This window comes from Triplophysa rosa, linkage group LG4, assembly GCF_024868665.1.
Source record: "Triplophysa rosa linkage group LG4, Trosa_1v2, whole genome shotgun sequence".
Lineage (NCBI taxonomy): Eukaryota > Metazoa > Chordata > Actinopteri > Cypriniformes > Nemacheilidae > Triplophysa > Triplophysa rosa.
The window spans coordinates 11,347,881-11,374,310 of NC_079893.1; the positions used below are offsets into that span (position 1 = coordinate 11,347,881).

Consider the following 26,430-nt stretch of genomic DNA (forward strand, 5'->3'; position numbering starts at 1 on the left):
GCCCTTGTGTATTCTGTCCTGTGCTGCTTCATTGTCACTTGTTTCATGTGGGTGAGTCCTTGTCTTGTTAGTGTAGTCTAGTCTTTTTTGTAATATATGGTAAATGTTATTTTTTAGTCCTGACTAGTTTAGTGTAGTTAGTCTTTGTTCCTGTTGTAGATTCCCCTGTTTTATGTTACCCCCACGTGGGTCTTTGTTTTGTATTTTTGTTATTAAAATGTCTTGTTAACCCTTACCCGCTGTCTGTGCCTGGGTCCTCTCTCCATGTCTCACCCCCGTTCCCTGACATAAACCTTCAGATCAAAAGATTTGTAGGGTCAAGACAAACATTTCACTCAAGTGACCCTAAACTTTTTACCGTTAGCGTACATACATACTTAAATAAAACTTACCATATGAGTGTACACATGAAAGTGGATGTATTTACCTGATAAAGAACTCAGTGTCTATTTATTTACTGTACAAACACCATATTTATCATATCATTTCAAACATATTTATCACAGTCATTAGACCTTTTTCCAATACAGTCAGTATTTGGATGGCCATCTGATAACAAAATGGTTACAATCATTCTACACACTTAAAATGAGTTCACCCAAAAATAAAAATTCTGTCATCATTTACTCACCCTCTTTTCATTTCAAACCTGAATAACTTTCTTCCGCAGAACACAAAAGAAGATATTTGGGAAAATGTTCTCAACAGGACCCGTTTTTGTGTCCATACAATAGAAGTAAATGGGGTCAGTGCTGTTTGGTTACCAATATAATTTGTATTTCTACTCTTTTTGTTCCCTTAGTGGCATACTGTCGGATCTCTTTCCTGGCGTCACCATTCCAGAGCATGACTACGGTGTCCTGCAGTCAACCATTCACTCGTCCCTGTGTCAACGCTCCCTGCAGCCCCTCCCGAGCATCATCAGTAAAGTCATCCAGCTCTACGAGACCATGCTTGTCCGTCATGGGGTCATGCTCGTGGGGCCCACCGGAGGTGGCAAGACTGTCGTCTACCGCATACTGGCGGACGCTTTGGATACCCTATATCACACCGGCCACCAAAACCCCTTCTACCGCCCTGTTAAAACCTACGTGCTCAACCCAAAGTCTGTGAGCATGGGCGAGCTTTATGGTGAGGTGAACCCGCTGACTCTGGAATGGCGGGACGGTCTGATGGCGCTGTGCGTTCGAGCTGCGGTCCAAGACTTCAGCGATGACCACAAATGGGTGATCAGTGATGGACCGGTGGATGCGTTATGGATTGAGAACATGAACACGGTGCTGGATGATAATAAAATGCTTTGCTTGGCTAACAGTGAGAGGATTAAGCTCACACCTTCCATACACATGGTGTTTGAGGTGAGTCGTGCACACGCACTGGCATGTCTTCATTAAATTCCTCATGCGCTTCCTGTTTAATGAAATGCTAGTCACGCATCCTCACGCGTCTTTGTCAATCAGGTGCAGGACCTGGCGGTGGCGTCTCCTGCCACGGTAAGCCGTTGCGGCATGGTGTACATCGACCCAGAGGAGCTGAAGTGGAGGCCGTACGTTCAGACGTGGCTCACGGGCCTCTGCGAGAAGGTGAACCCTTTAATCCTTCCCAAAGGACTCACTAAAACAGTGTTAACACTGCTCCATTGCCCTTGAAGCAATAAGAAGTCTTAATGAATAGTTTTATAGACAGACATTAAAGAGAAGCACTACCAGAACCTTCCAGTTCATTGTTTAGAGAAACGTGTGTGTTTGTGTGTGTTTAGATTACAGAGCCCATACGTGTGTATATGATGGAGCTGTTTGAACGATATGTGGAGAAGGGCCTCCAGTTTGTTTCAAAGCGCTGCGTGCAGGCCATCGCACAGGTGGACATCAGTAAAGTCACAACCCTCTGCTGTCTACTGGAAGCACTGCTGTTCAGCAATGGGGCTCCTAACCTCAGATTGGTATGGTGTAGCCTAACATGGATTAGTTTAACATATTGCATAACATACAGCCCTGGAAAAAATGAAGAGACCATTCCAAATGTTCATTCAATCAGCATTTCTAGAGGTATTGTGGCCATTCCTGTCCAGTGTTTGTTGAATTTGAACAAAATCAAACCTCAGGAGTGACATAAAGTCATCCAACAGCAATGTGAAAGACTTGACAGCATGACAAGACACATGAAAACTGTGGTTATCACATAAAAATTTGTTTTGAACTTTTCCTAAATACATGCACAAATATTATTGTTTTGCTTAAAAGTGAATCTGAACTTGTTATACAAAATACAGAGCGTCTTTTCTGTTATTTTAACCTGTTTCTCCAGTTTTCATTTTATGCAAATAAATGCAAATAGAAACAATATTTTTATTTGAAAAATGGGAGAAATATTGTTAGTAGTTAGTTCACAGAATGAAACAAAAATGATCGTTGTACCTAAACAATCGTACGTAAAAAAATAAAAAACATAAAAAATTATTTGAAATGGACTCTTGGACGCAGCTGGATGTTCACTTGCAATAATTTATTTAAAGGATAGAAAACATAGAGCATCAACTGTAATTTATGAGGGTTGTTTAACACATCTTGTATCTGCAGCACATACAGTAAGCGGCACATTTTTTCCATGCATCAAAATAGAGTCGAAACAAAGCAACAGTATGTCATGTCATGAAGTCAAATAATATTGCTAACTACTTTTTGTTTTAAAAGAAAAGGACACTAAGTTATAAGCACATCCACAGCACTATCTACAGTACATGTCGAACTAAATCCAGACACCTGTTTTATGGTCTGAGTTTCATGTAAATTCATTCCCCTTTCGGTGTTGTACTGTTATTTGAATTATATTTCATAAAATTAGGTTTTCACGTTTCCCAGAACCATTACATAATTAATAGTTTTTAATGAAAAAGGAAAATCAATGAAGTAACTAAGAAATCTCACAGCCTTTCTATGCAACAATGTGCAATTTTTAGTTGGTCCCACTTCAAATTTGAAAGCAAACATAAACACTTTACTCTTTTTATCTGAGTTATATTTACTCATCACTTGCTTTACATCTACATTAGGTTGTTCATTTGGATGCAGGTGAGAAAAGCATAGTTACTGTATAAGGAATTAATTCTGACGATTGAGCTGCATGTTGAAATGCGAGAATATACTGTAAACTCTGAACTGGCACAGTTCAGAACATTCAGACCTGAAACTGCCGCAGTGCAGCACACTCTATACAGTGTTATAAACTAAAGTACTGTCGAACAATTTTAAGTTCTTTTGCGTTTTATATATTACTGTCTATTTGTATATCGGATCTGTATTTTGATTGGATGAGCTGAATATAAAATGTTGATAAATGCACACTGTACATTTAATATTAATCTGCATAGTTGCAGCGTCGCTTGCCAGCTGTAAATAGCCTACAGTTACGGTGAATTATATTTCCTGGAAAAAGGTCTGTTTATTGATGTCTTTTATTATATTGCTGTTTCTGCTGTTTAAGAAGGCACTCGAGGACATGGGTTTTTACCACAGTTAGAGGCAGTGTTGGGCAAGTTACTCTGAAAAAGTAATTAATTACTAGTTACTAATTACACATACAATAGTGTAATTAGATTACTGTACAAATTACTCTCTCCAAAAAGTATTTAATTACTTATTTAATTAATTCTATTTCCTATATCAACCTTGATTAGTTAAGTGATTCAAGGACAGACATGAAACAGCTCTTTTAATTCATTCAAATAAATAATATAAAACTACATAAATGTAGTATTATTAACTGACCAAAGTGTTACTAATGTGAGAATTATACAATAAAGCATGGATTTTAAAGTTAGACTTTAAATTTTGATGTCAATTCTACTATTGCATACACATATATTACACAAAGTATTTAGTTTAATTACATCAGAAGTAACTGTGATTAAATTACAGAAAAAATAAGAGTAATCCCTTACTTTACTTTTCAAGGGAAAGTAATTAAATTACAGTAACTAATTACTTAGTAACTAGTTACACCCAACGCTGGTTATAGGGCTAGTACTCCCAAAAACAAAAATCTTAGCATTTATTTACTTTCATTCAGAACTTATATTTGACTTTTCTGCAGAACACAAAATAAGGTAAGTATGATGTCTCAGCGGTTTTTTGTCTAGTGGAAATGAATGGCGGCCAATGTTGTTTACTTAACCAACATTCTTCATAATCTCTTCTTTTGTGTTTTGCAGAAGAAAGAAATTCTTACAGGTTTGAATTGACATGGAGATTAGTAAATGATGAAACAATTGCTTATTTAGAGTATGGCTTTAGTATTATTTAGTATGGATTTAGAATTTTATTTTAGTATAATAAAATGCAACTTTTTGTCTTTTTTTCATATCTATTTTCAGGGGTCCAGTAAGTTAAACCGTGTAATATGCCAGACATTTGTGTTCTGCTACCTGTGGGCGGTTGGGGGAAACTTGATTGACAGCCACTGGGACACATTTGACACCTTTATAAGACAGCAGTTTGAAGACAACAACGATGCAAAGGTACGTTTCATTCACACAGCAGGAGCCATGATGTCATAGCACTGAAACCTCAGATCACTTTGAGTAATGGCTGAAATGTATAATAACATCCATTGAGTTTATTTGTAGGTAAATATGAATAAACATAAACTGACTACAATGTGAAGTTTAATTAAGATTTGGAGGAACTTCTTTGGTTTTTACAGATTTGCGACCTTGCCACATCCTTTCTAATACATTTTATGTAATGAGAAAGGTCATGAATTATTCCCCAAGTCCTATCATAATGTATTTTCAGTGGTCATAAACTCTGTCAAGTTACTGAGTCAAGCTCACATGGAACATTAAAGACACAGCAGATCCCCTCTGGGCTTGATCCTTGATAAAGCACATTAACCTGACTTACAGTAGAGGTCATTTAAATATATACTGTATATCTCATAAAGAGAGCTATGTTTTTTCATAATCCTCTATTGGATCTGATTGTCTTATTTATTGCTCGCTTTCATGAACATTTCCTCTAGAATATTTAATGAGAGAGAGATTGAAGGAAAACAATACGTTCCGGGGGTTCGTGGAATGGTATTTATTTCAGAAGGTCAGAATGCAGCGAGAAGTGTCATTATTAATATTCCACAGAGAAAATCCTAAAGAGTTAGAGTAGGGGAGGGGAGGGGTGGAGGGCAGAAGAAAAAGGAGGTGGAAAGAGTTGTTAGAACCTGCCTGGATAATACAGTACACATTTTTAGTGAGAGATCAGGGTGTTTCTGTTCTGCTCTCTGATGCTGTGGGTTCATAGCATTGTTAGTAGGGGTGTAAAAATTCACTCAAAACAGTCAGAAAATGCAAACACACACACACTGCCCTCAGTGAGGCTACCAGGCACGCCAATCTTCATAAACACACTTCCATACACACTTAAACCGTTCACCCTCACATGCAGACACAAACAACTCATCCCTTTTATCTTACCACATCACACCAGGTTCGACATCAGTGATAAATCGTTTAAAGCAACACTTTGTAGTTTTTCGACCTTAAAAATAATATCTCTCAAATTAATTTAGTGGTAGAACAACTCTTAAACGGACTAATTCTACTGCCGCTGCCTGGCCAGCCTCATAGCGGCTACAACCACACTCTGTAAGTTCTGGGTTCGGGTCGGTACACACAGCCCCGCCCATCCCCTGCCTGCGGAAGAGTGCGACAACGTTTCTGCATTTGCCGGTTCCATCAGCTTAGTAAACAAGTTCATGTGTATTGCGCTGCTCACGGGTAAGCTTATACACAGACATTGTTTACAACACTGGTAACAGACAATTGCGCTTGTCAGCCACATGGGGAAACCATGAGCAAAAGTTCTATAGTGTCGCATTAACGCTTACTCGTTCTAAATAACTGTCTGTTTAAAAATGTTACAGGCTACTAATTTTTGATAGAGAAATTGTGGAAATATTTATTTACCACTCTTTGTCTCTCTCTTTCTGACTCTCTCTTTAATAGTTGCCCAGTGGAGGTGATTTGTGGAGTCTGTATATGAACTTCGATACTTGTTCCTTGGAGCCATGGGAGAAGATTATTCCCTCCTTTAGTTATAGCAGCGAGATTCCCTTCTTTGAAATGTTGGTACCCACTACAGACACTGTAAGATATGGATACCTGATGGAAAAACTACTGTCTGTCAATCACTCTGTCCTCTTTACTGGCATCACCGGAGTAGGAAAGGTATGGCGGTCATACATTTGATGGAACAGCAAAGTTATGTTTGTTCTACAGAATTTGCCACTAGAATTTGCCTAAACTAGTATTACTGTGTGTTTTAGTCTGTGGTGGCACGAGCATTGTTGAACAGTGTGCAGGAAAAAGCAGGTTATGTCCCTGTTTACATCAACTTCTCAGCCCAAACTTCATCAGCCAGGACCCAAGAGATCATCGAGTCAAAACTGGAGAAAAAAAGAAAGAATTTACTGGGTAAGGAACAGGACAACCATACTTAAATTCACACATAATATAGAGTTTTGTTATTAGTGAGGAAAACTAACAGAATATCGTTTTTAGAAATTATTAGTGTGGTTGTGTTAACCTGGATGTTTATGCGTTTCAGGTGCTCCGGCTAATAAAAAGATTGTGGTGTTTGTGGATGATCTGAATATGCCAAAACTGGACAGTTATGGCTCTCAGCCACCCATAGAGCTTCTGAGACAGTTCCAGGACTTCCACGGCTTTTACGACAGAGAAAAATTCTTCTGGAAGGAGATACATGTAAGGATCAAAACATGACAAACATGTAAATATGTTTGATCTTGGCGGAACTAGATCTGCTTACACGGATGGTGCTGTTGCATAGAAAGTATGAAAACTTGCTATAAACACATGCTCCAATACTCTTCAAACAGATCTAGACAGTTGGAGCTGGGGGTGGAGGTGGGTAATTGTTAGCGCTATAAGAGTTTGTACTTTTTACAACACGCTAAGCAAAAAATAAACAAACAAATAAATAAATGTAATGGTAGAAGAACCATGTATACACACACACAGAGAATATAGCATGTCATGTTTCCTTGCCATAATACAGAAAAACTAAACAGGATTTGTTCTGGTGTTATCTTGTTTCAAATATGTGTGGGAGAGGGGAAACTAAAAGAACTGTTTACAGAACGTCTTAATCTTCTTAAGACTTAATTTGTCTAAATTGATCTCAATCTCTGTCTCCCTGTCTGTCTCTTTTGAGTTGAAAAATAATATACTTTGTAGCGTTTATCAAATCAAGAGCTGAACTAATACTTGATGTTTCAAGTTGCCACTGATTATGTTGTTTTACTTTGGAAATTATGAAAAATTATGTATTTATTATACACCTACATCTAGTAAACCCTGCTTGTTTAACACACCCTCCCTTAAGGTAAAAGTGCATAATATAAGCAAGGACAATTATGACATTTGGCAAGGTTACAGGAAAGAACGATATAAGCGTAGACTATGCAGTCAATACTCATCAATCTCAAATATGAGTTACGATGAAATAAAAGACGAGAATGTGACAAGCAGAATCCGCCGAGGGTTAAAAGAATGATTTGTGGTTCTGAAGTGAGTTTCACCCTTGAGGAAATTAATCTGGTTTAGTATAGCTCTTTAGTGGCCGAATATGACACAGCTTTGACTTTGAGGCTACAACAACTTTTCTGTCGTTTGAAGAGTAATTAATTGGTAATTACATTCTCCAGCTGTCATGGTGGCTCTCTTTTAATTTAGATATTAATCAATAACACATTAATTTCTTCCAGCAAAGGTTTGATGAGAATGGTGAAAGTGTCAAAAAAACTAATTTATATCCTGTGGATGTTTTTTCATATACACTAATTCCACTGCACTTCTGTCTTTCTCCCTAAAGGATATGACCATAGCTGCTGCCTGTGCGCCCCCTGGTGGAGGTCGTAACCCTGTGACCCCTCGTTTCATCCGCCACTTTAGCATGCTGTGTCTTCCGACACCCTCCGAGCACAGCCTCAAACAGATCTTTAAGGTCAGACGTATGGTTGCACTCATTATTAATAAACATTTTGAATAAACGTTTAGCCCAATCGTGACTTGTCATTATAAAAAGAACACAGTCTGTAATATGGGGAGGGTTACAAAATAAATACAATAATTTTTAAGTTGTGCAAGAAGACACTCTTGTCTATTTTATCAAAAAAGTTACAGTTTGAGCTGTCCGTGGTTCTGAACTTCCAAATGGAGACCTGGAGCTGTCCATGGTTCTGAATGGACAGCCTGAGGTCACTGTTGATCCACCAAATGGCTTGTGTAGCTTACTTTCTTATATTGAAAATAACATTCTAAACAAAATATGGTGCTTTTGAAATTATATTGAGAAAAACCTTGAATGTACTCGTTGCTTTGTCTCTTTGGATGAAAGCATCTGACAAATTCATTAACGTAATGTAAATGTAGTTCTACTAGTGCTCTACAACGTGACTTTTCCATTTAAGCATTTAGCGGATGCTTTATCCCAAGCGACATGCAAAAATGAGGAATACAATGGAGCGTTTCGTCTCTTCATTCTAAGAAGACATGACATCAATCTGTACACAAACTCTTACCCTCATGCAAATTCTTATGCTTAGATGTATGACTCTCATACACTTTACAGCTGTACACACTGACTTCTTTTGTGCTTGTTTATGTTTGTAGGCGATTTTGGGTGGTTTCCTCACCGAATTCCCCGCAGCAGTCAAACAAGCAGCGGACAGCATCATGGATGCTGCTGTTGAGATCTACCGGCGTATGAGCGTGGACCTGCTTCCCACACCGGCCAAATCTCATTATGTTTTCAATCTTAGAGACCTCTCCAAATGTGTGCAGGGTAGGAGAAACGCACAAAAACAAGCGTACACACCAGCAGACATTACAAACATGAAGACGTACAAAACCAAAATGCAGCTAAAAGTCCACATTCATGCCCAAAGTCGTATTTTATCCAGAGCATGGGTTGTGCTTAAACACACTGTATAGGTTATTTTGTTATAGAGCTCTCAAGTGACCAATAAAAATGCTCCTTTGCACTTTAATGGCGTCTTGGGGGCAGTTTAAATGCTTTGCTGTGTTTTACAACTGTTCCAGGTAAGGAAGTGTAGACGGTTAATCTCTGCGGGGTTACTGTCTGCCTAAACTAAATCTGATGGGCACAACTACCATCTGATGATGTTTTATTTGTATTTAAAGGTCACAGACATGTTCATCTGTCACTGTTTATTAAGCTGTAGATGTTTAACTGTTTACGTCTGTGGTTCAACATCAAAACAAATTGGTTCTTTACAAAAGGTGAAGCATCTATATGAATGTCTTTGAGTGTCTGTTTTGTTTTCTTTATGTGTGTGTGCAGGTATGCTGCAGTGTGAGCCGACTACAGTGAGAGATCAGATGCAGATCTTCCGTTTGTTCTGTCACGAGTGTCAGCGCATCTTTCACGATCGACTCATCAACAACGAGGACAAGACTTACTTTAACAACATCCTCTCTGAGATGGCCAGTAAGCACATGCTTAGTCCTTATGCAGTATATTGGCACGGTCAGAAAGTAAATTTGAGTTATCACAGCAGGTTTTTAAAATCCATTGTAAAACATCATTGAATCTTGTTAACATTTAACTTTTCTAATCAAAACCTTTAAACAGTATTCTATCAAGAATTTTGAATAGAGGCAGATACTGTAGAGTAAAGAAATGTTATAATCCTCCTCACTGCACTGCATGATATTATCAGAATGATCTATTTATTATTATTTTGGCCTCAATCTGTCACTCAGTTACTACAGTGACTGACTAATCCTGAACCGTTCCCTTTACCCAACAGGTAAATATTTCAGCATAAACATAGAGCCCATGTACTTTGTGAATCAACCCATCATTTTTGGAGATTTCATCAAGGTAAAATTATTTTGGGGCATTTGTGATATCTTTTACTCACTGATTATATTTTCATGTTGTGTAGAATGATTTTAAGTGTTTATATACTAGGTCTTTAATAAAATTAATTGCATATACTATTATACTATAATAAATATATTGCTGCTGTCTCTTGTAACCTTCTCCATATTTCATGGTTTTAATTTTTTGTCATAAATCATTATTATTAGTCCCTCTTTATGTTTGTCACTGGGTTTTGCAAATATCTAACCAACAAAAAGTATTAAAAAAGGCTTTAATCATTTAAAAAGTAATGTTTTTTTTTCATTTCCTGAAAACAGTGAATTTGAAGATTCAAGGTTTCAGAAGGACAGCGAGGATATTGTTTTAAAGGGATAGTTTACCCAAAAATGAAAATTCTGTCATGAATTACTCACAATCTAGTTGTTCCAAACCTGTATAAATTTGTTTGGTTGGTTGAACACAGAGAAAGATATTTGGACAAATGCTTGTAACCAAACAGTTCTTGGACCCCATTGACTACCATAGTAGGAAAAATGACAATGGTAGTAATTTTTCCCACTATGGTAGTCAATGGGGTCCAAGAACAGTTTGGTCATAAGCATTCTTCCAAATATCTTTCTCTATGTACATCCGAACAAACTTTATTTATCCAGATTTGGAACAACTCGAAGGTGAGTAAATGATGACAGAATTTTTATTTTTGGGCGAACTATCCCTTTAATTGAATAACTATAGCAGTGCGTTGTTTCTAAGTTCAATGATTAATTGGGATATTGGTAACACCGTGCAGGCTGGTGTAGACAAAGCTGACCGTGTGTACGAGGATCTAACAGACATGGAGAAGATCCGTCAGGTGCTGCAGGAATACCTGGATGACTACAATACCACCTTCTCCAAGGAAACCAAACTTGTGTTCTTCCAGGATGCCATCGAACACGTGTCTAGGTCAGCAAGCAGTTCGTACTGTATGCCAACCACAAAACTGGCATTCTATGAATGATCCCATCTAAGCATCTACCAATGCCGTGTTTTATTTGTTCATCAAAATGACTCGCATTTTCTTTCCCATACATAGAATCGCTCGCATGATTCGACAAGAACGTGGCAACGCCCTATTGGTCGGCGTCGGTGGCACTGGAAAACAATCGTTGACACGTCTGGCTGCTCATATGTGTGGCTACCGCTGCTTTCAGATCGAGCTGAGCCGCGGTTATAATTACGACAGCTTCCACGAAGACCTGCGCAAACTGTACAAAATGGCAGGAGTGGAAGGCCAGGACATGGTCTTCCTCTTTACAGATACTCAGGTACAGCCCAAACTGCTTTAAATCTACCTTTTGCCCTTTTGGAGGGAAAGGCCTCGGTTAAAATGATCATAAAGATTCTATCCACTCAGATCTACTGTACAGTACGTTCTACTAGCTATTATAATTGTTCCAGGTGAGAGAGTATTATTAAAGCAATAAAGGTCCTTTTTACTATCCTCTCTTTTTAAAAGCATCCTGGTCCTCACGTTGCCCTTAATGCTCATAGGACTACAAAGGATTAGGGTGTCATTTGCTATCTGACCAATCTATGTTTAGAAAAGACGAGAGCGGTGTGAATGTGTGGGTAAATCTGTATTCTGTGTATTGTGTGTCCCACAATGACATCGCTTATATTTCTTCTCCTTAAAAGTCAATTCATAGCCGGTTTACAAAATTCCTTTCGTTGATCTGAATTCGTTTTGTTTGATTGATGCATGTCAAAATCAGGTTGTGCACATTTGGAATGTCTGGGTCACTCCTAAACCTTTCCTGAAAGCTAGTTGTATGATTTACCGATATGCGGTTATTACTGTAATTTGGATGCAGAGCGGTATGCTCCGAGCTGTGGGTCATCTCTGTTATGACTCCGGGCGCACGGCCAGTACTGTAATACTGTCTCATAGAAGCACACACTGCATCTGCTTCGTGATTCAGCATACAGCCAGTTATGACCCCTCAATTATTTTTGGAACAGTTCTCAATGAGACACACACAGACTGGTGGGAAATATAGTAACAGATATAGTAGTATATTAAAGCAATAAGTCCGCTTCGCGTCGTGCCACAACGCCCTTAGCTGTTATAAAATGCACTGTAACCCCTGCTTCGCGGGGCTTATTCCTTTTATAAAATGATGATTCCATATGCGTAGCAAGGTTTAATAAAATAAAGTAAATAAAGTGATATTTAGGCTATGTGATGCGGTCAGCCGTTATAAATCAGGGTATTTTATAATGGCTTAGAACTCGGCGCAACCTATCAGAATCAAGGACCAGAACTGACCATTTTATAAACTGTTGTAACACTCAGCACTATGTATATATGTTGGATTGAAAAGAAGACAGGAAAACAGCACTAAATAACAGATATATATTTACAGATATATTAATTACTATGGAACGTCAATGGGGGCCAACTGTGAAGTGAACTACACCTTTAATACCACTTATACTGCTACTCAGTGTAATCAGTAGGTTGCTTTAGAGGCATAAGGTATACGACAATAAAACAATGCACCACTGACATAAAGAAAATTTACTTTTAATACTTGAGTACTTTTAAAAGTACGTACTTCTGTACTTTTACTTAAGTAAGAATCTGTCTTTACAACTTTTACTTGTAGTGGAGTTTGACCAGTAGTATCTGTACTTTCACTCAAGTAAGGAAATTGTGTACTTCGTCCGCCTCTGACGAGGCCATAGGCCTATCACACAACTACAAGAGCGATATTGCATTTATACAACAGTTCGACGGCACAAGTGTGTAGATAAATCAGAAACAACATCGAAGTGTCTTTAAAACCCAGCGGTTTTTAAGGAAATGGGGAACTACTTTCTTTCGCCACAAATTTGAGCCCAGCATAAACAAACTTCCGTTACTAATTCCAAACCGTCACATCTTTTAAATTTGCGCAGTGCTGATCAGTGAAGTTATTAGTGAGAAATGATGAGACAGCATTTGCGTTTGAATGAAAGATAGAGACTGTAAAAGGACACTCAGCAAGAATGCGTTATTTCCATTGCACTGCTGCGCTTTCCGTTGTTTTTAGTGTAAACTTGATCTTGTAAATTATGGTGTTTTCTTTTAACTCCGTGGTTGATCCCACAATTGTGTGATAATAGTTTTAATCATGTCCTGTTTTACACATCTGTTTTAGATTGTGGTGGAGGAGTTCCTGGAGGACATTAATAACATGCTGAACTCTGGTGAAGTACCAAACCTGTTTGAGAAGGATGAGCTGAAACAGGTGCTGGCTGCCGTAAGCCCCAAGGCCAAAGAGTTTGGCATCTCAGAAGGAAACAGGGATGAGGTAAATATTGTAATCTTCCTATCCATCCACTTGCCAGTCTTGTAACAGATTACAGTATGTAGCCATGTAAGTGCAGAACTGTATATTATCAGCTACTCTGAGATTCTTCATGTTCAGAGGTCAGGTGACATTTCATATCTCTTTGTCTCCAGGTCTTCCAGTTCTTCATCTCTCGTGTACGGGAGAAGCTGCACATAGTGCTGTGCATGAGTCCTGTTGGTGACGCCTTCCGGTCGCGCTGCCGCATGTTCCCCTCACTGGTTAACTGCTGCACCATCGACTGGTTTGTACAGGTCAGACCGCTTTGCTTAACACAACCTCTCGCTTTAAACTTTTCTGTCTGTCTGCAATTTCAAACCAGAGTTTGAGTAAAAGATGACAATGCCACGCACCTTCACAGTGCCAGGCTATACATTTTGTAAAATACTAATTTTAGCATTGGAGTTAACTTCTTGATCTTTTTTTAACTTCAGTTTAACATTTATTATTGTTTACAACATATATGATGTACAAGTAAGCAGAGGTGTAAAGAGTACCTGAAAACCATACTTAAGTAAAAGTACAGATACCTTGCAGTGAAAATTACTCCATTACAAGTTACAAGTCACCAATTCCAAAACGACTTCAGTAAAAGTCTTCGAGTATCTGATTTTAACAGTACTTGAGTATTTTACTCATACTGAATGTAGGCTCAAAGCAGCACTAGTCCTCAACACTTAAGAGACATGTCAGTGAAAAACAAGAAGCAATCGATTCGTGAGGAGAGCAATCGCATTTATTTTCTTAAATCATTATAAGACTGAACACCTCAAAATTGCAACAAATCATGGTCGACACCATAACCTACATCTACTACAAACACCCAAGTCTCATTTAAGCTCAAGTGCTCATAAGTAAGCCAACATTCTTCAAAAAGGTCTCTTCAATATAACGGATAAATAAAATAATGTTAGGTAAAATTAAAAAGTCAAAGCCAGCGATTGTCAACTACCTGATAATGCACTCGTATTCACATAAAGAAGGGAAAAATTCACAAGTACCTTCAATGCCCTTTAAATGGCAATATGAATTCCTCTGTAGCAAAAATAAACTGCTGCAAAAAAAGATAGGTGCCATGCAAAATGTAATGTGTAATTGCATTAGTCATTACAAATGTAGTGGAGTAAAGAGTACATATACTTGTTCAAAAATGTAGTCAAGTAGAGAGTAAAAGTTGCTAATATCTTTAATACTCAGTACAACTACAAAGTAGCCAAAAAGATACTTAAGTACAGTAACTAATTACATTTACTCCAATACTTTACACCACTGCAAGTAAGGTGAGAGTTGTCTCAGTACTCTCATTAGCACCATTATTGTTCACTGAGTGAAAAAAGACACATCATGAGCTCTCACGGCCTAAGCACAAGAACCACACTTCTGAACGATGGTAACCACGAAACTCAAAAATACAAACAGAATCTCTTCTAAATCTTAAAGAGTCTAAAATCAAGTTTTTAATTTTTTTGTAAAGCACATAAAATAGCACTTTTTCACAAAAATGACTCTCTTAATGCTGTCGCATGCAATGCATGCTGGGAACTCTAAATTCACTGCTCAGTTAGCGAAAATAATTAATGTAGTCCCACCACAAAATAATTATGTAAAGATCCTTTATGCAAGTTTAAGTGGGTTGAACAGGATAAAATTAAGTTGAATTCACTTAATAATTTGTGCATTTAGAATTCCGAGATTTTTTCTGTAATTTTAACTTAATAATTGTAATTTTGGTTAAAAAAACAAGAACACAATTGTATTAAGTAAAGTTTACTCAATTAATTTCATGAAATCTACTACGACACAGAATATTTTTTTACAGTGATAGAGCAAACAAATACACAATGACACCAGAGGCATTGGCATGTGGTGGAACTGGGTGTTTTAATTAGTGTAACGTGTGTGTGGTGTGTGTCTGTCTGTTCAGGTTTGTTTCTGATGTTTTTTTTCTGTTGTAATGTTGTGATAGGTATGATAAATTGCAGTGTGCTGGCCAACCGCAGCTGTTCATTAGCTTTAAGCATCGAGCCCGTATGTGTGTTCGCCCTACTTTTATTTGCTTATTTGTTTTTATCAGCCTGTGCTTGTTTACTTATGTACTTGTGTACACACAAGATATATGAAGGTGACCGCCGGTATGGTTCTCACTGAATAAAATGAAGGAATTACCCCTTATGATGTTTTCCAGGGCTGTCTAACTGCTATTTTTGTGTTCAGTCTGTAGATACCATTATGCAAAAAAGTAATAGTTCATCTCGAAATAAAAAATTGTGCTATTATTTACACAACCTCAACTTACTGTAAAGAGAAATTTTGAATGAACATCTATGTATGCTTTATTCAAAGTTATGTGAAGTCATACAGTAGAGTTTTGATACATTACCAAATAAATTAACAGTTATGTGAACTGCTTAACTGACAAGATCTGAAGTTTCATTCACATATTGTACTTCATACAATAGATTGTTTTAAAGCAGCTGCACAACAATAAACAAGAAAAGAGCTACTGTATAAAAAAATCAATAATATTCAGTTTGTGTTCCACTGAAAAAGAAACACATACAGGTTTTGAACAGCATGAAAGTACATAACTGATGGCCATTTATTTATCCATTAACTACGGAAACATAAATGTTTTATACTACAAAACCTCAATTTGTTTTTATTAGATAATTACTGTGAGTAATCATTACGAAACATTACATTTTACATTTACATTAATTAATTTAGCAGACACTTTTCTCCTAAGCGAAATGAGAGAGCATTTTACATTTTGTTAAGCATTTTTGCCACAACATTGCTTGTACAGGTACTTGCCACAATATAACTTTTGTCAAACAATTTGTCATTACATTACTTTGTAATTTTAGACCGAAAATGTAGTTTATTTAACTAAACCAAAAATCCGTGAAAATCATCTTTGTTTATAATACTCACTAAAAATGCCATGAGAAATACCCCTAGGTCTGAATATTTTAATTACACATTGTAACATTTTTTTGTGTGTTTTGCTTGAATGTTTACTGTTTCTTTGTGAAGTTTAACATGCAGAATATGAAAATCACATAATTTTTTTACCATCGACAGTACAAAAAAATATTTTTACACATTCATAAATTACGGTATTATTACTCATACGCAGAAATTAAAAGGTACTGGCATAGTACTGAGCTCAAAACAACAGTTTAACATAACAGTTACTGAAAATGATTCGTCCAAAACTTCAGAAGTGTACATTTGATCATTTTTGTCTTTTATGACTAATACTGTCCTCAAGAACCAAGTTCAACACGTAGGCACCCATCATCGCTTCATCCCACCTTCCCTGTGCTACAGAAATTTCTAGAATTTTCTGACAGTGACAATTGGAAAATATTTTTTTAATATGTGAAAATTTGTACAGTTTATTTGCAATATATCGTAATTAATGATATAAGCTCAAAATTTACTTAACAATTTTTTACAAAATTTACTAGCTAAATATACACTTAAACATTGATGCTACATGAAAATAAATATTACCACAATAATTAGCACAGCAGAATTGTACAAGAAAAGGTTGGGGCGAAACAACAATTTGTTACACTGTGTTATTTATGTTTGGTAAAAGAATAAGAACTAAACATTTAAACAGTTCAGAGATCAAATAGGTTTTAGCACATTACTGATGTTGACTATGAAGTCACCGGTCCGTTTTCTTTGGTCCCTATTCAGCACATTATATTTATCTTGGCAATGATGAAAATGCATGTCACAATGGAGTTGTGTGTGTGTATTTCTTATGAATCAAGTTTATTCAATTATCAGTCAAGATTTCTATATAATCTTTGCTATTTTCTGCTATCATGAGAACATGTTTACATTAATCGAGTACTGTCAGCTCAGAGTACAAAAAATATTTAACGTGAGCGACTGATCTTGAGTTGTGTGAACTAAAGATTTTATGTAAAGAATACTGTTGTAAAACTCGTTTCTCTGCTGCATCCAATTAAGTTTCTATTTTAATACAAATAGTTTCACACATTTAGTTTCACAAAATTTTTGTTTCACAAAAATGTTTGATGTCAAAGATTTCCACACAAATTTCTAGTTAAGTCAACTAATTGGATGTTGTCATGTGTTTCTTTGCAGTGGCCTCGTGAAGCTCTGCTCTCTGTGTCCCAGACATTCTTCCAGCACGTGGAGTTTGGCAGCGAAGAGATGATGCAGTGTTTTTCAGAGATGTGTGTGGAGATCCACGTCAGCGTCACTGACATGGCCGAGCGTTTTTATTCCGAACTGCGCAGACACTACTATACAACACCCACCTCCTACTTAGAGCTCATTAACCTGTACCTGAGCATGCTGGGAGAAAAGAGACAACAGCTGCAGGCGGTGAGGAGGCGGGGCTATGGATGTTCTTTGTCATTATTACACAACATCATTTGCGTCATTCAAATCACCAGTAAATTGCTTAAAAAGGAACGGTTGTTAGCTTTGTAATGTTAAAGTAAATGCTATCTAAACCTTATGATTTATTAGATTGAAGGTGCTGTGGAAAATATCACTGACCCATCTGAGACAGACACACAAGGATAAACAGAGTTGTTTGACTTTGAAATTGAAAGCGGATTTGTTTACGCAGGCTCGGGATCGTGTGAAAAATGGTCTCACTAAACTTCTGGAGACAAATGAGCTGGTTGATAAGATGAAGCAAGACCTCTCTGCTCTGGAGCCTGTGCTCAAACAGAAATCCATCGATGTTGATACACTTATGGAGAAACTCGCTGTGGACCAAGCTAGCGCTGACCAGGTGTGTGTGTGCGCTTTAATAAGTTGCCAATAATAGAAACTCTTCCCCTCTCCTCTCAAGAATTTTTGGTTTTAGACTAATAAACATTTGAATTGTCATCTTTTAACCTACTTTTAACCTATTGACATATTTGGCTGTAGGTTCGCAAGGTTGTAAAGGAAGATGAAGCTTCAGCTAAAATAAAAGCAGAAGAGACTCAGGCCATTGCAGATGATGCACAGCGTGATTTGGATGAAGCTCTGCCCGCTCTCGAAAGCGCTAACAAGGCCCTCAACTCCCTGGATAAAGGAGACATCTCTGAGATGCGTGTTTTTACCAAACCACCGGACCTGGTCATGACCGTGATGGAGGCAGTGTGCATTCTGCTCAACAACAAGTTAGTCCCCCCTTTATATCAAATTTAATGACACGTTTTGATACATGCATATAGACCACTTAGGAAGATGTAAACACTGGTCCAGAAGCACTTACGTCATCTGAAGTGGTCTATATCCAATTCAGCTTCCATTGTTTATCTAGTGTTCTAGATTTTTTTATCAAATCATATTTTGTGGTGTAGTCCACTGTTTCGCCGGTTTTGCTGAAAGATCCGAAGACACAAATATGATTTTACAGTGCCGTTCTAATGTTAAAATAAGCCGCAATCTACAGTAGCTTCATAAAAATACCCCATCATAAACCCCCTCGGGCTGTACAGTATGACTCCATATCTGCCGGCGATATTAACGCGCGATACTCTGACTGTGTAGCATCTGTGATTTTCCTGCTCAATCATCAATCTCATCCTTCTATATTTCCTCTCCATCTGCCTCATCATGATCTTCATTATTATCACTATAAGACAGCAAATGAATGGGTGTTTAAAATCTCATAACAAGACTGTATCATCTCTGTCTGTTAACCCCTCTATGTGTTGAAGTTCTTTTATCCTTGTAATTGTTCCGTTTGCGTATGATAATACAACTGTGATGTGTTTAAGTGGCAGATGCTTAGTGAGAGTTTGAGCCACATGAAATAAAAATGGACCCCGTTTGTTTCCTGCGATACAGTCTTATTGTGAGCCATTCGTAGGTTATTTGAATGCAAGTTATTTGAAAGGAACAAAATAAATTGTATTCTTTTAGCAAAATGCAATAATTTTGCTAAATGTTTCAGACCCTCCACCTCCTATAGAATTTTTTTATAGTTTAATCGACATTATAAAACATAATTTTATGTTTACTATAACTTTAAAGATCTTTAGTATTACTTACAGGGTTCCACCCATTATTGTTAAGATTTTATGCATTTCGGGATGTCAGAAGAACAACATTGAGCGAAGTGCATAATTAGACACACTCACTCTTCTGATATTAGTTGTTTTTTCAGGTGTTAAATATTTATGAATGCATTTTGTGTGATTTGCTTTGGTGCGATTGGAAATCACCTGCGTTAAATCATCTGTTATTCTAATTGCCTTTGTTTTATGTTTCCAGCTGTGTACTCACCCAGCTGGCGTTATTTTGTAATGATTTAGATTTGTAATTAAGGGTTGGTGGAGAAAAATTGTGGGTACTTCAATGTGTTATTGAACGTTCAGATATATATACCAGCGGCTATCATCACTTGTCAAAAGAAAAGAGAAAGATACACGAGAGGGATCTCAAATCTAAAAATGAATTCATTATGTTCTAAAAATGTGCTAGGTTGTTTCAACCCATGTTTGCATAAAATAAAAAACAGCTTTTTAAATGAATTGAAGAATTTAATTCAAGAAACTTATACACGCATTTAATTTATACATTTGGACCGGCTATTCTGGCTATTCAAACATTTTTTTTTGTGTAGAAAATTTGTTGATTTTGATATCACCCCTACATGTATATTTCGCAATGTAGGACAGACTGGGGCAGTGCAAAGCAGCTCTTGGGTGAAGCCAACTTCCTAAAAAAATTGATGGACTACGAGAAGGACAATATAAAACCTCAGATCCTTCAGAAGCTGCAGAAATACATCACTAATCCAGACTTTGTGCCCGACAAAGTTGAAAAGGTGTCTAAGGCCTGCAAATCCTTGTGCATGTGGGTTAGAGCTATGGATTTATATTCCACAGTTCTGAAAGAGGTCGGACCCAAACGTCAGAAGTTGGATGCTGCTCAGGTGAGCACATTCGTTTCATCGGGTTTGTTGGTTATTGTGAGAACTTTTAGTTACAGATTTATTTTACTGTGTCGCTATGTTCTGCTTACTGCAATTACTCATTTTTGTTTCTTTTGTTGTTCATAAGGCCGAGTTGGACGCAACAATGTCTACCTTGAAAGAAAAGCAGAAGAAGCTGAAGGAAGTGGAAGACCAAATCAAAGTTTTGCAGGAGCAGTTTGACTCCAGCGTGGCTGAGAAAGAGGGGTTGGGTGAGAGAGAGAGATGCGGTTCCGAAAGTGGACAATTATTGAATTTACTGAAGTGTGTCACTACAGGCATTAAAAGAGGGCACAGCAGTAAAAGAAAACAATGTGTTGATGCTATTATAAAGGGATTTAGAAACGGGGCAAAACCCAGCTAACAATTTCTGGCTCCCAGAACTTTAGGTCTTAATTCCCAGAATGTTATTTTTTAAGTTTGGTTTTGGTTATCCAGGAAAGTTTTCCTAACAGAAATGGAACGTTTGTTACCGGAACGTTGCAGCAGGGTGGTTTTCTGGTTGCAAAAAAATAACCATGAGGGAACGTTCTGCTTAAGTTATTGTCTGGTTATTTTTAAAAACCACCCTGCAACTCTCCCAAAAAATAACCAAGACGGAACCAAAAACGTATGTTAGGGGAACGTTCTGTTCACTGGGTAGTGGTAAATAGAGAATTAAATAACATTTGTGAGTTAGGAGAAGGTAAATTATTTTAATATTATATGACAATGTACTGTATAACTATTTTCTGGATAAAGAATTTATTGATTTAATTGACATTTTTTTTACTTAATTTGCATTTACGTGTGGATGCATGTGTGTTTATGTGTGTCTGTGTCTGTGTGTGTAGCTAAAACCATGGCCCTGACTGAAGCACGTCTGGGTCGGTCGGGGAAGTTAACGTCTGCTCTGGGAGATGAGCAGGTGCGATGGCAGGAAAGCATTGCTCTGTTTGAACAGGAGATTCACAATGTCATCGGAAATGTTTTCATCGCTGCAGCCTGTGTGGCTTATTATGGAGCCTTCACCTCTCATTACAGACAATTGGTAGAGTATTAATAGCTCTCAGTCATTTCTCATTAGCTTTACATTCTCATCACATATCTTTACCTACATTTTAATATGCCACGCAGGAACTTGTCTTTGCATCCATTATATCATGTTTCTTCTTATTTATGGTACTGTAGGTGATCAAACTATAACATTGAAACAGATTCCCCCTTAATGTAGTACACTGAACACTGACAGTGGGACCCATTTAAAATCTTAACTAAATATAGGCTATTATGCAATTGTTTTTTAAATCTCTGGCATTTATATTTATTCATTGTGTTTTTCCTAGATAACAGATTTGTCTTTTTTAGTTTATTTATATTTAATAGCACTTTTTCATAAACTTGATTTAGCAAAAGTAAACGACAAATATTAACTATTTTTAAATATATTTTTATGTGTGTATTGGTTTAAAAACAAAATAATGCTGAGTGTGAATTCAGCCAGTGCATCAAAAGTAGATTCAATGAGCTATATTGTGTTATAAGAGGGTTGTACTATATGTAAATGAGAACACATGTTTTGTTTCCTGTAGCTGATAGATCACTGGATCACACGCTGTCAACAGTTGGGAATCCCAATCAGTAAAAACTTCAGTCTGATCAGCATTCTCGGAGACCCCTACGAGATCCGGCAGTGGAATGCGGAAGGGTTGCCGCGGGATACCGTCTCCACAGAGAACGGAATCCTTGTGATGCGCGGGCGCCGCTGGCCGCTCATGATTGATCCTCAGGATCAGGTGACCTTTCCATGCATGGTTCTTAAAACAGTGTGCCTTTTATTTAAACTTCGTTATGTCACAAGAGCAAATGCTTATTTAATAATGCAATTTGTAATGTTTTTCAATAGCACTAAACGGGATGGTTGCTAATATTCAGTAGCTCTCAGATCATCAAGAAATGAAAGCTAATCTCTTTTTTAAAGGGTTAGGAACCTCCCATCAGTTCCCTCAAAAAGCAGCTTATTTTAATGGTGAAAGGAAGCTGCCACTAATATGAACAAGTTTGTTCTGTTTCTGACAGGCAGAACAGCTGCTACATGCTGTTTTTCACGCTCATGAGTCATGACAGCATTAGTTGACAGCATCTTTCTTAAATGATTCTCCATTTATTTTAGCTCTGTATTTTTGGTATTATCACTCCAAATTAAGGACACTGACCAAATTCCATTCCAAAACTATTCAACACTGCATCTGTCGTGTGCATTTAACAATACTACGGTACATCATGTACTCATTGCTCATTTGTTCTCATACACATTTTAGCTTATCTTTCAAAAGTATAGTGTCTTTTATTCTTGTCATAGCTTTTAGAATAATAGTAATTGATTAAAACTTTTGAGTAATACAAATGTAACTATGTCAATTATGTTGTGAATAAAAAAATGCAAAATAAATCAAAATTGTCTTCAAATAGACAGCCTTTGCCAGAAATGACAATAACGTGTTGTTGGCATTTTATTTCTTCAGGCTCATTTTTCTTCATTATTCAGTCCAAGTGAAATGAAAGAAATCAATATGTTAGCACAATTATATTTTTCATTAATGATATATTAATTTAAAAAAGGATTATTTATAATGTTTAAATGTTATTTATAATGATATCCGCCATAATAATATTTATTTCTAAATAAATAAGTTTTACTTCAGTTCATTTCTTTAATTATTGCTTATGAAACCAGACTTACTAAATGTCGGCACAAAAAGATGCTTGCATTCATAAATGTGAGGTCTTGAAAAGCATCGTTCTCTCGATGTTGTGTCGAACCGACAGAATGGGGTTTGAGAACCTATCATCTCTGATTGTACTTTTAAAAGGCCAATGAACTTGGCGAATGGCATGGCATGCCAGTCTCCGCCCCCGTAACCAAGACCTTCACTTAAATGTTAAGAAAATTCATTGTTTTTGCGACAAAGATTTATACATGACTGTTAAACAGTCAGCTGTTTGAAAAGGTACACTTTTTCAGAAAAGAACATGATCTTTAGCTGTGCTGACAAAATTCCTTGATAGTCATATTTGTTTGGAGACAGACGTGAGATGGCAAATAACATGGAGCTAAATTTAGACCGACTTGCTGGAAGACGCTCGACAAACATTTCTCAGCTCCTTTACAGAGCTATTCCCATTGGGTTCCTATTTTGCATTTCACAGCCTCTGTGACATCAGGAAGTAAATGGAGGCGTCAGGTGAAGGGCATTTTTGATAGCGGAGTGCTTTCAGATTGTACGAAGAACAGGCTTCACATAGCAAACAGGAAAACGGTTATCAGCCTTCTTGCATTACCAAACAAATATCTCTCTTTCCAGCCATTCCGCTTTCATTACTGTCTGGCGTTTTCAGAACATTTGTCTGTCACACCCCTCTCCACCTCTGTTCTTTCTTGTCGTTTGTGTTTTACTCTCACCATCTGACCGTCTCCAGTCCAATCTTCTACATGTCCGTTTTTGTGAGCCTGTGCCTGTTTGTAGCTGACAGGAGTTGCATTTATTTCATCAAGATTTGACAGGTTGTGCATTCAGAGATGCTCCTGTGCATGTGTTGTTTGTACACACATGAACTGATGACTTTAAAAATGCCATAGCTCTTAACTTTATATGAACATATGCAGCTTTCAATTCAACTTTCTGAAGTATGTTATACAGTATATTGTGTCATGAAAAAGCAAATAACTATTTGTATGTGTTTTGTATTAAGGCAAACCGTTGGATACGTTCTAAAGAGACAAAGAACGGTCTTAAAGTGATCAAGCTAACAGACGCCGGCTTCCTCCGAACACTTGAAAACGCCATCCGGCTGGGCATGCCTGTACTGCTGGAGGAGGTAACCTTTGACCCTTCATCTGTTACATCCATGTTTACCTTCAGATAAACTTCCAGTCTCTCAAGGTTCATCTTTTTTAAAAACATGAAATTTAATTATGTGTGCACTTCTTGAAAAATATAACTAAAATCTAAATATTTTAAATGATGGAATTTTGGTTGGACTGAATGGTTTGATTCATTTGTAAATGAGTGATTCTGTTGTGAGTTCATTAGTTCTGACTGTGCCATGTGATTCTCTCATGACTCTCATTTCAGTCATGTTTGTTTTGACTGCTGACAACTGAGGCATAAACAGTAGTTTATCCCGGACATCTATTTTAAGAAAAAATAAGGAGAGAGATTACATCAGTATACGCAGATCTAACGTAAAATTTAAATTGAACGATCAGGATGATCTTTATCATAAATGCAAAATAAACATCTTTCATTTCTTTTTTATGTGTGTGTTTGTGTTTACAGCTAAAAGAAACTCTGGACCCTGCATTGGAACCCATTCTTCTGAAGCAGACGTTCGTGTCAGGTGGCAGAACGCTGATTCGACTGGGAGATTCTGATATTGACTATAATAAAAACTTCCGGTTCTACATGACCACCAAAATGGCCAACCCCCACTACCTCCCCGAGGTGTGTTTGTTTTTGTGTTCCAAGACAGAGAAAACAATAAGAAATCTATATAAAAACAATAAGAAATCTATATAAAAACATTTTTTTCTGGCAAACAGCCATGACACATTTAAATATTTGTTACCAGAGAATTAAGGCAAGGCTAGTTTAATCATTTAGCACATTTCAGACACAATGGTAATTCAAAGTGCTTTACATAAAAATAATTAAAATAATCATATAAATAATCACAACAATAAAAACAAGGAATTTACTTTTTTTTATATTTAAAAATTGATTTAAGTTAAGAATAAAATAATTATACGTGAAATACAGTGCAGTCAGTTCGGACATAGCACAGTGCTCATTCAGTAAATGCACAGCTAAACAGAGTTTTGAGTCTGTATTTAAATGTTGATCTCTTCTGGAATCTGATTTAACCAGAGAACCCATGTGACTATAATAATTTATGAGATCATGCAAATGTCAGACCCTCACAGTCTTTTGAAAGTCTACTGTACATGTAATGACTGTTTGTCTTTCATTAGCTTTTCTTTGTCTAATTTGTTCGCTATTTAAAAGCTCTCAAAATGTTGTGTAAATGGCAGGGGGGATTTTGAAACCATTCCTGGGTCCAGGTTGGCACCCAGTAAAGGTCAAATGGATTTGGCACTGTTGCGAAGTGGACATGTCTGGCAACAGCACTTCACATATCTGTTGTGCCACCACATTGGTCCTACACCAATCGTGCCACGGCTCTGTGCCAAATAACCTTTCCCAGTATTCTGGGGTGGATGCGGGTCAGCGTCCACCTGCCAGTAGACGATGCCCTGCCGATCATAACAGACAGGGCCATGGTCAAGAGCAGTGGTGGTTGGCAGAGAACGTGTCGCCAAATATGGTTCCTTGTCAAAAGGGTATACGGCGCTGTAAGTTTCAGCATTAGAGACAAGACAGACTTGTCATTTCCGCTTAAGTGAGATGAGGTGTGCTGACAGACCAATTTGGACAAATGTAAAGCACATACTGTAGGGCCAATTAAAGCAGGCCTGTATGAGATTTAAGAAGAAAAAAAACTGTCTGTAACATCTCGAGGGGTGTGCAAGGAACAGGTAATAGCAAGGTGCTTTAGTTTCCCCACGTTTCAAAGACATATAAATGAATTGGACACTTTAAATTACTTATACGTGGTCAAAATGAGCTGGGATAAACTCCAGTCCTCCCCGGATCAGCAGTGTAGAAAATGGATGGATCAAGGAAAATTGTATTTCTTATTAAATGACACCTAAGCTACAAGTCTGTAATCATTCCGTGTCTTTTTCTCTACCTCAGGTGTGTATCAAAGTGACCATCATCAATTTCACCGTTACCAAGTCTGGATTAGAAGACCAGATCCTCAGGTAAACCATCTCCAATCCAACTATTTACAACAATTCACTGTTCTGCTTTAATTTGAAAACAAGCACTTGGGACATTAGTTTTTATTTTATACTAAAACTAAAAGTTCACACAATGGGCAAAAATAATACTAGTAACCTAACCACTTGATTAAAACCTTAGTTTACATAGTTTGTGCAAAAGGAGTCAACAACATAACAATACCAATTACTTTCTCTTATTGGATGGATATATGGAGAAACATACTTTTTCAGAGCTCCGGGCCCCTGAGAGAGATGCCTCTAAATTGGATTCCAAGGTGGGAC

General features: G+C 37.2%; 1 protein-coding gene across 1 annotated transcript in view; it reads left to right on the top strand.

The window, feature by feature from the left end:
• The window catches only part of dnah6 (dynein, axonemal, heavy chain 6), a 67,840-nt gene that overhangs the window by 23,030 nt on the left and 18,380 nt on the right, over positions 1 to 26,430 (top strand). The window contains exons 36-60 of the mRNA XM_057331248.1: positions 803 to 1,358; positions 1,461 to 1,583; positions 1,760 to 1,942; positions 4,373 to 4,516; positions 5,999 to 6,220; positions 6,319 to 6,466; positions 6,600 to 6,757; positions 7,887 to 8,018; positions 8,687 to 8,858; positions 9,378 to 9,524; positions 9,847 to 9,920; positions 10,714 to 10,868; positions 10,999 to 11,230; positions 13,106 to 13,258; positions 13,411 to 13,551; positions 17,426 to 17,668; positions 17,919 to 18,086; positions 18,227 to 18,462; positions 19,964 to 20,225; positions 20,353 to 20,476; positions 21,098 to 21,294; positions 21,836 to 22,039; positions 23,997 to 24,122; positions 24,584 to 24,748; positions 26,060 to 26,127. Coding sequence (XP_057187231.1) covers positions 803 to 1,358; positions 1,461 to 1,583; positions 1,760 to 1,942; positions 4,373 to 4,516; positions 5,999 to 6,220; positions 6,319 to 6,466; positions 6,600 to 6,757; positions 7,887 to 8,018; positions 8,687 to 8,858; positions 9,378 to 9,524; positions 9,847 to 9,920; positions 10,714 to 10,868; positions 10,999 to 11,230; positions 13,106 to 13,258; positions 13,411 to 13,551; positions 17,426 to 17,668; positions 17,919 to 18,086; positions 18,227 to 18,462; positions 19,964 to 20,225; positions 20,353 to 20,476; positions 21,098 to 21,294; positions 21,836 to 22,039; positions 23,997 to 24,122; positions 24,584 to 24,748; positions 26,060 to 26,127 — 4,533 coding nt within the window. The remainder of the gene's footprint in view (positions 1 to 802; positions 1,359 to 1,460; positions 1,584 to 1,759; positions 1,943 to 4,372; positions 4,517 to 5,998; positions 6,221 to 6,318; positions 6,467 to 6,599; positions 6,758 to 7,886; positions 8,019 to 8,686; positions 8,859 to 9,377; positions 9,525 to 9,846; positions 9,921 to 10,713; positions 10,869 to 10,998; positions 11,231 to 13,105; positions 13,259 to 13,410; positions 13,552 to 17,425; positions 17,669 to 17,918; positions 18,087 to 18,226; positions 18,463 to 19,963; positions 20,226 to 20,352; positions 20,477 to 21,097; positions 21,295 to 21,835; positions 22,040 to 23,996; positions 24,123 to 24,583; positions 24,749 to 26,059; positions 26,128 to 26,430) is intronic.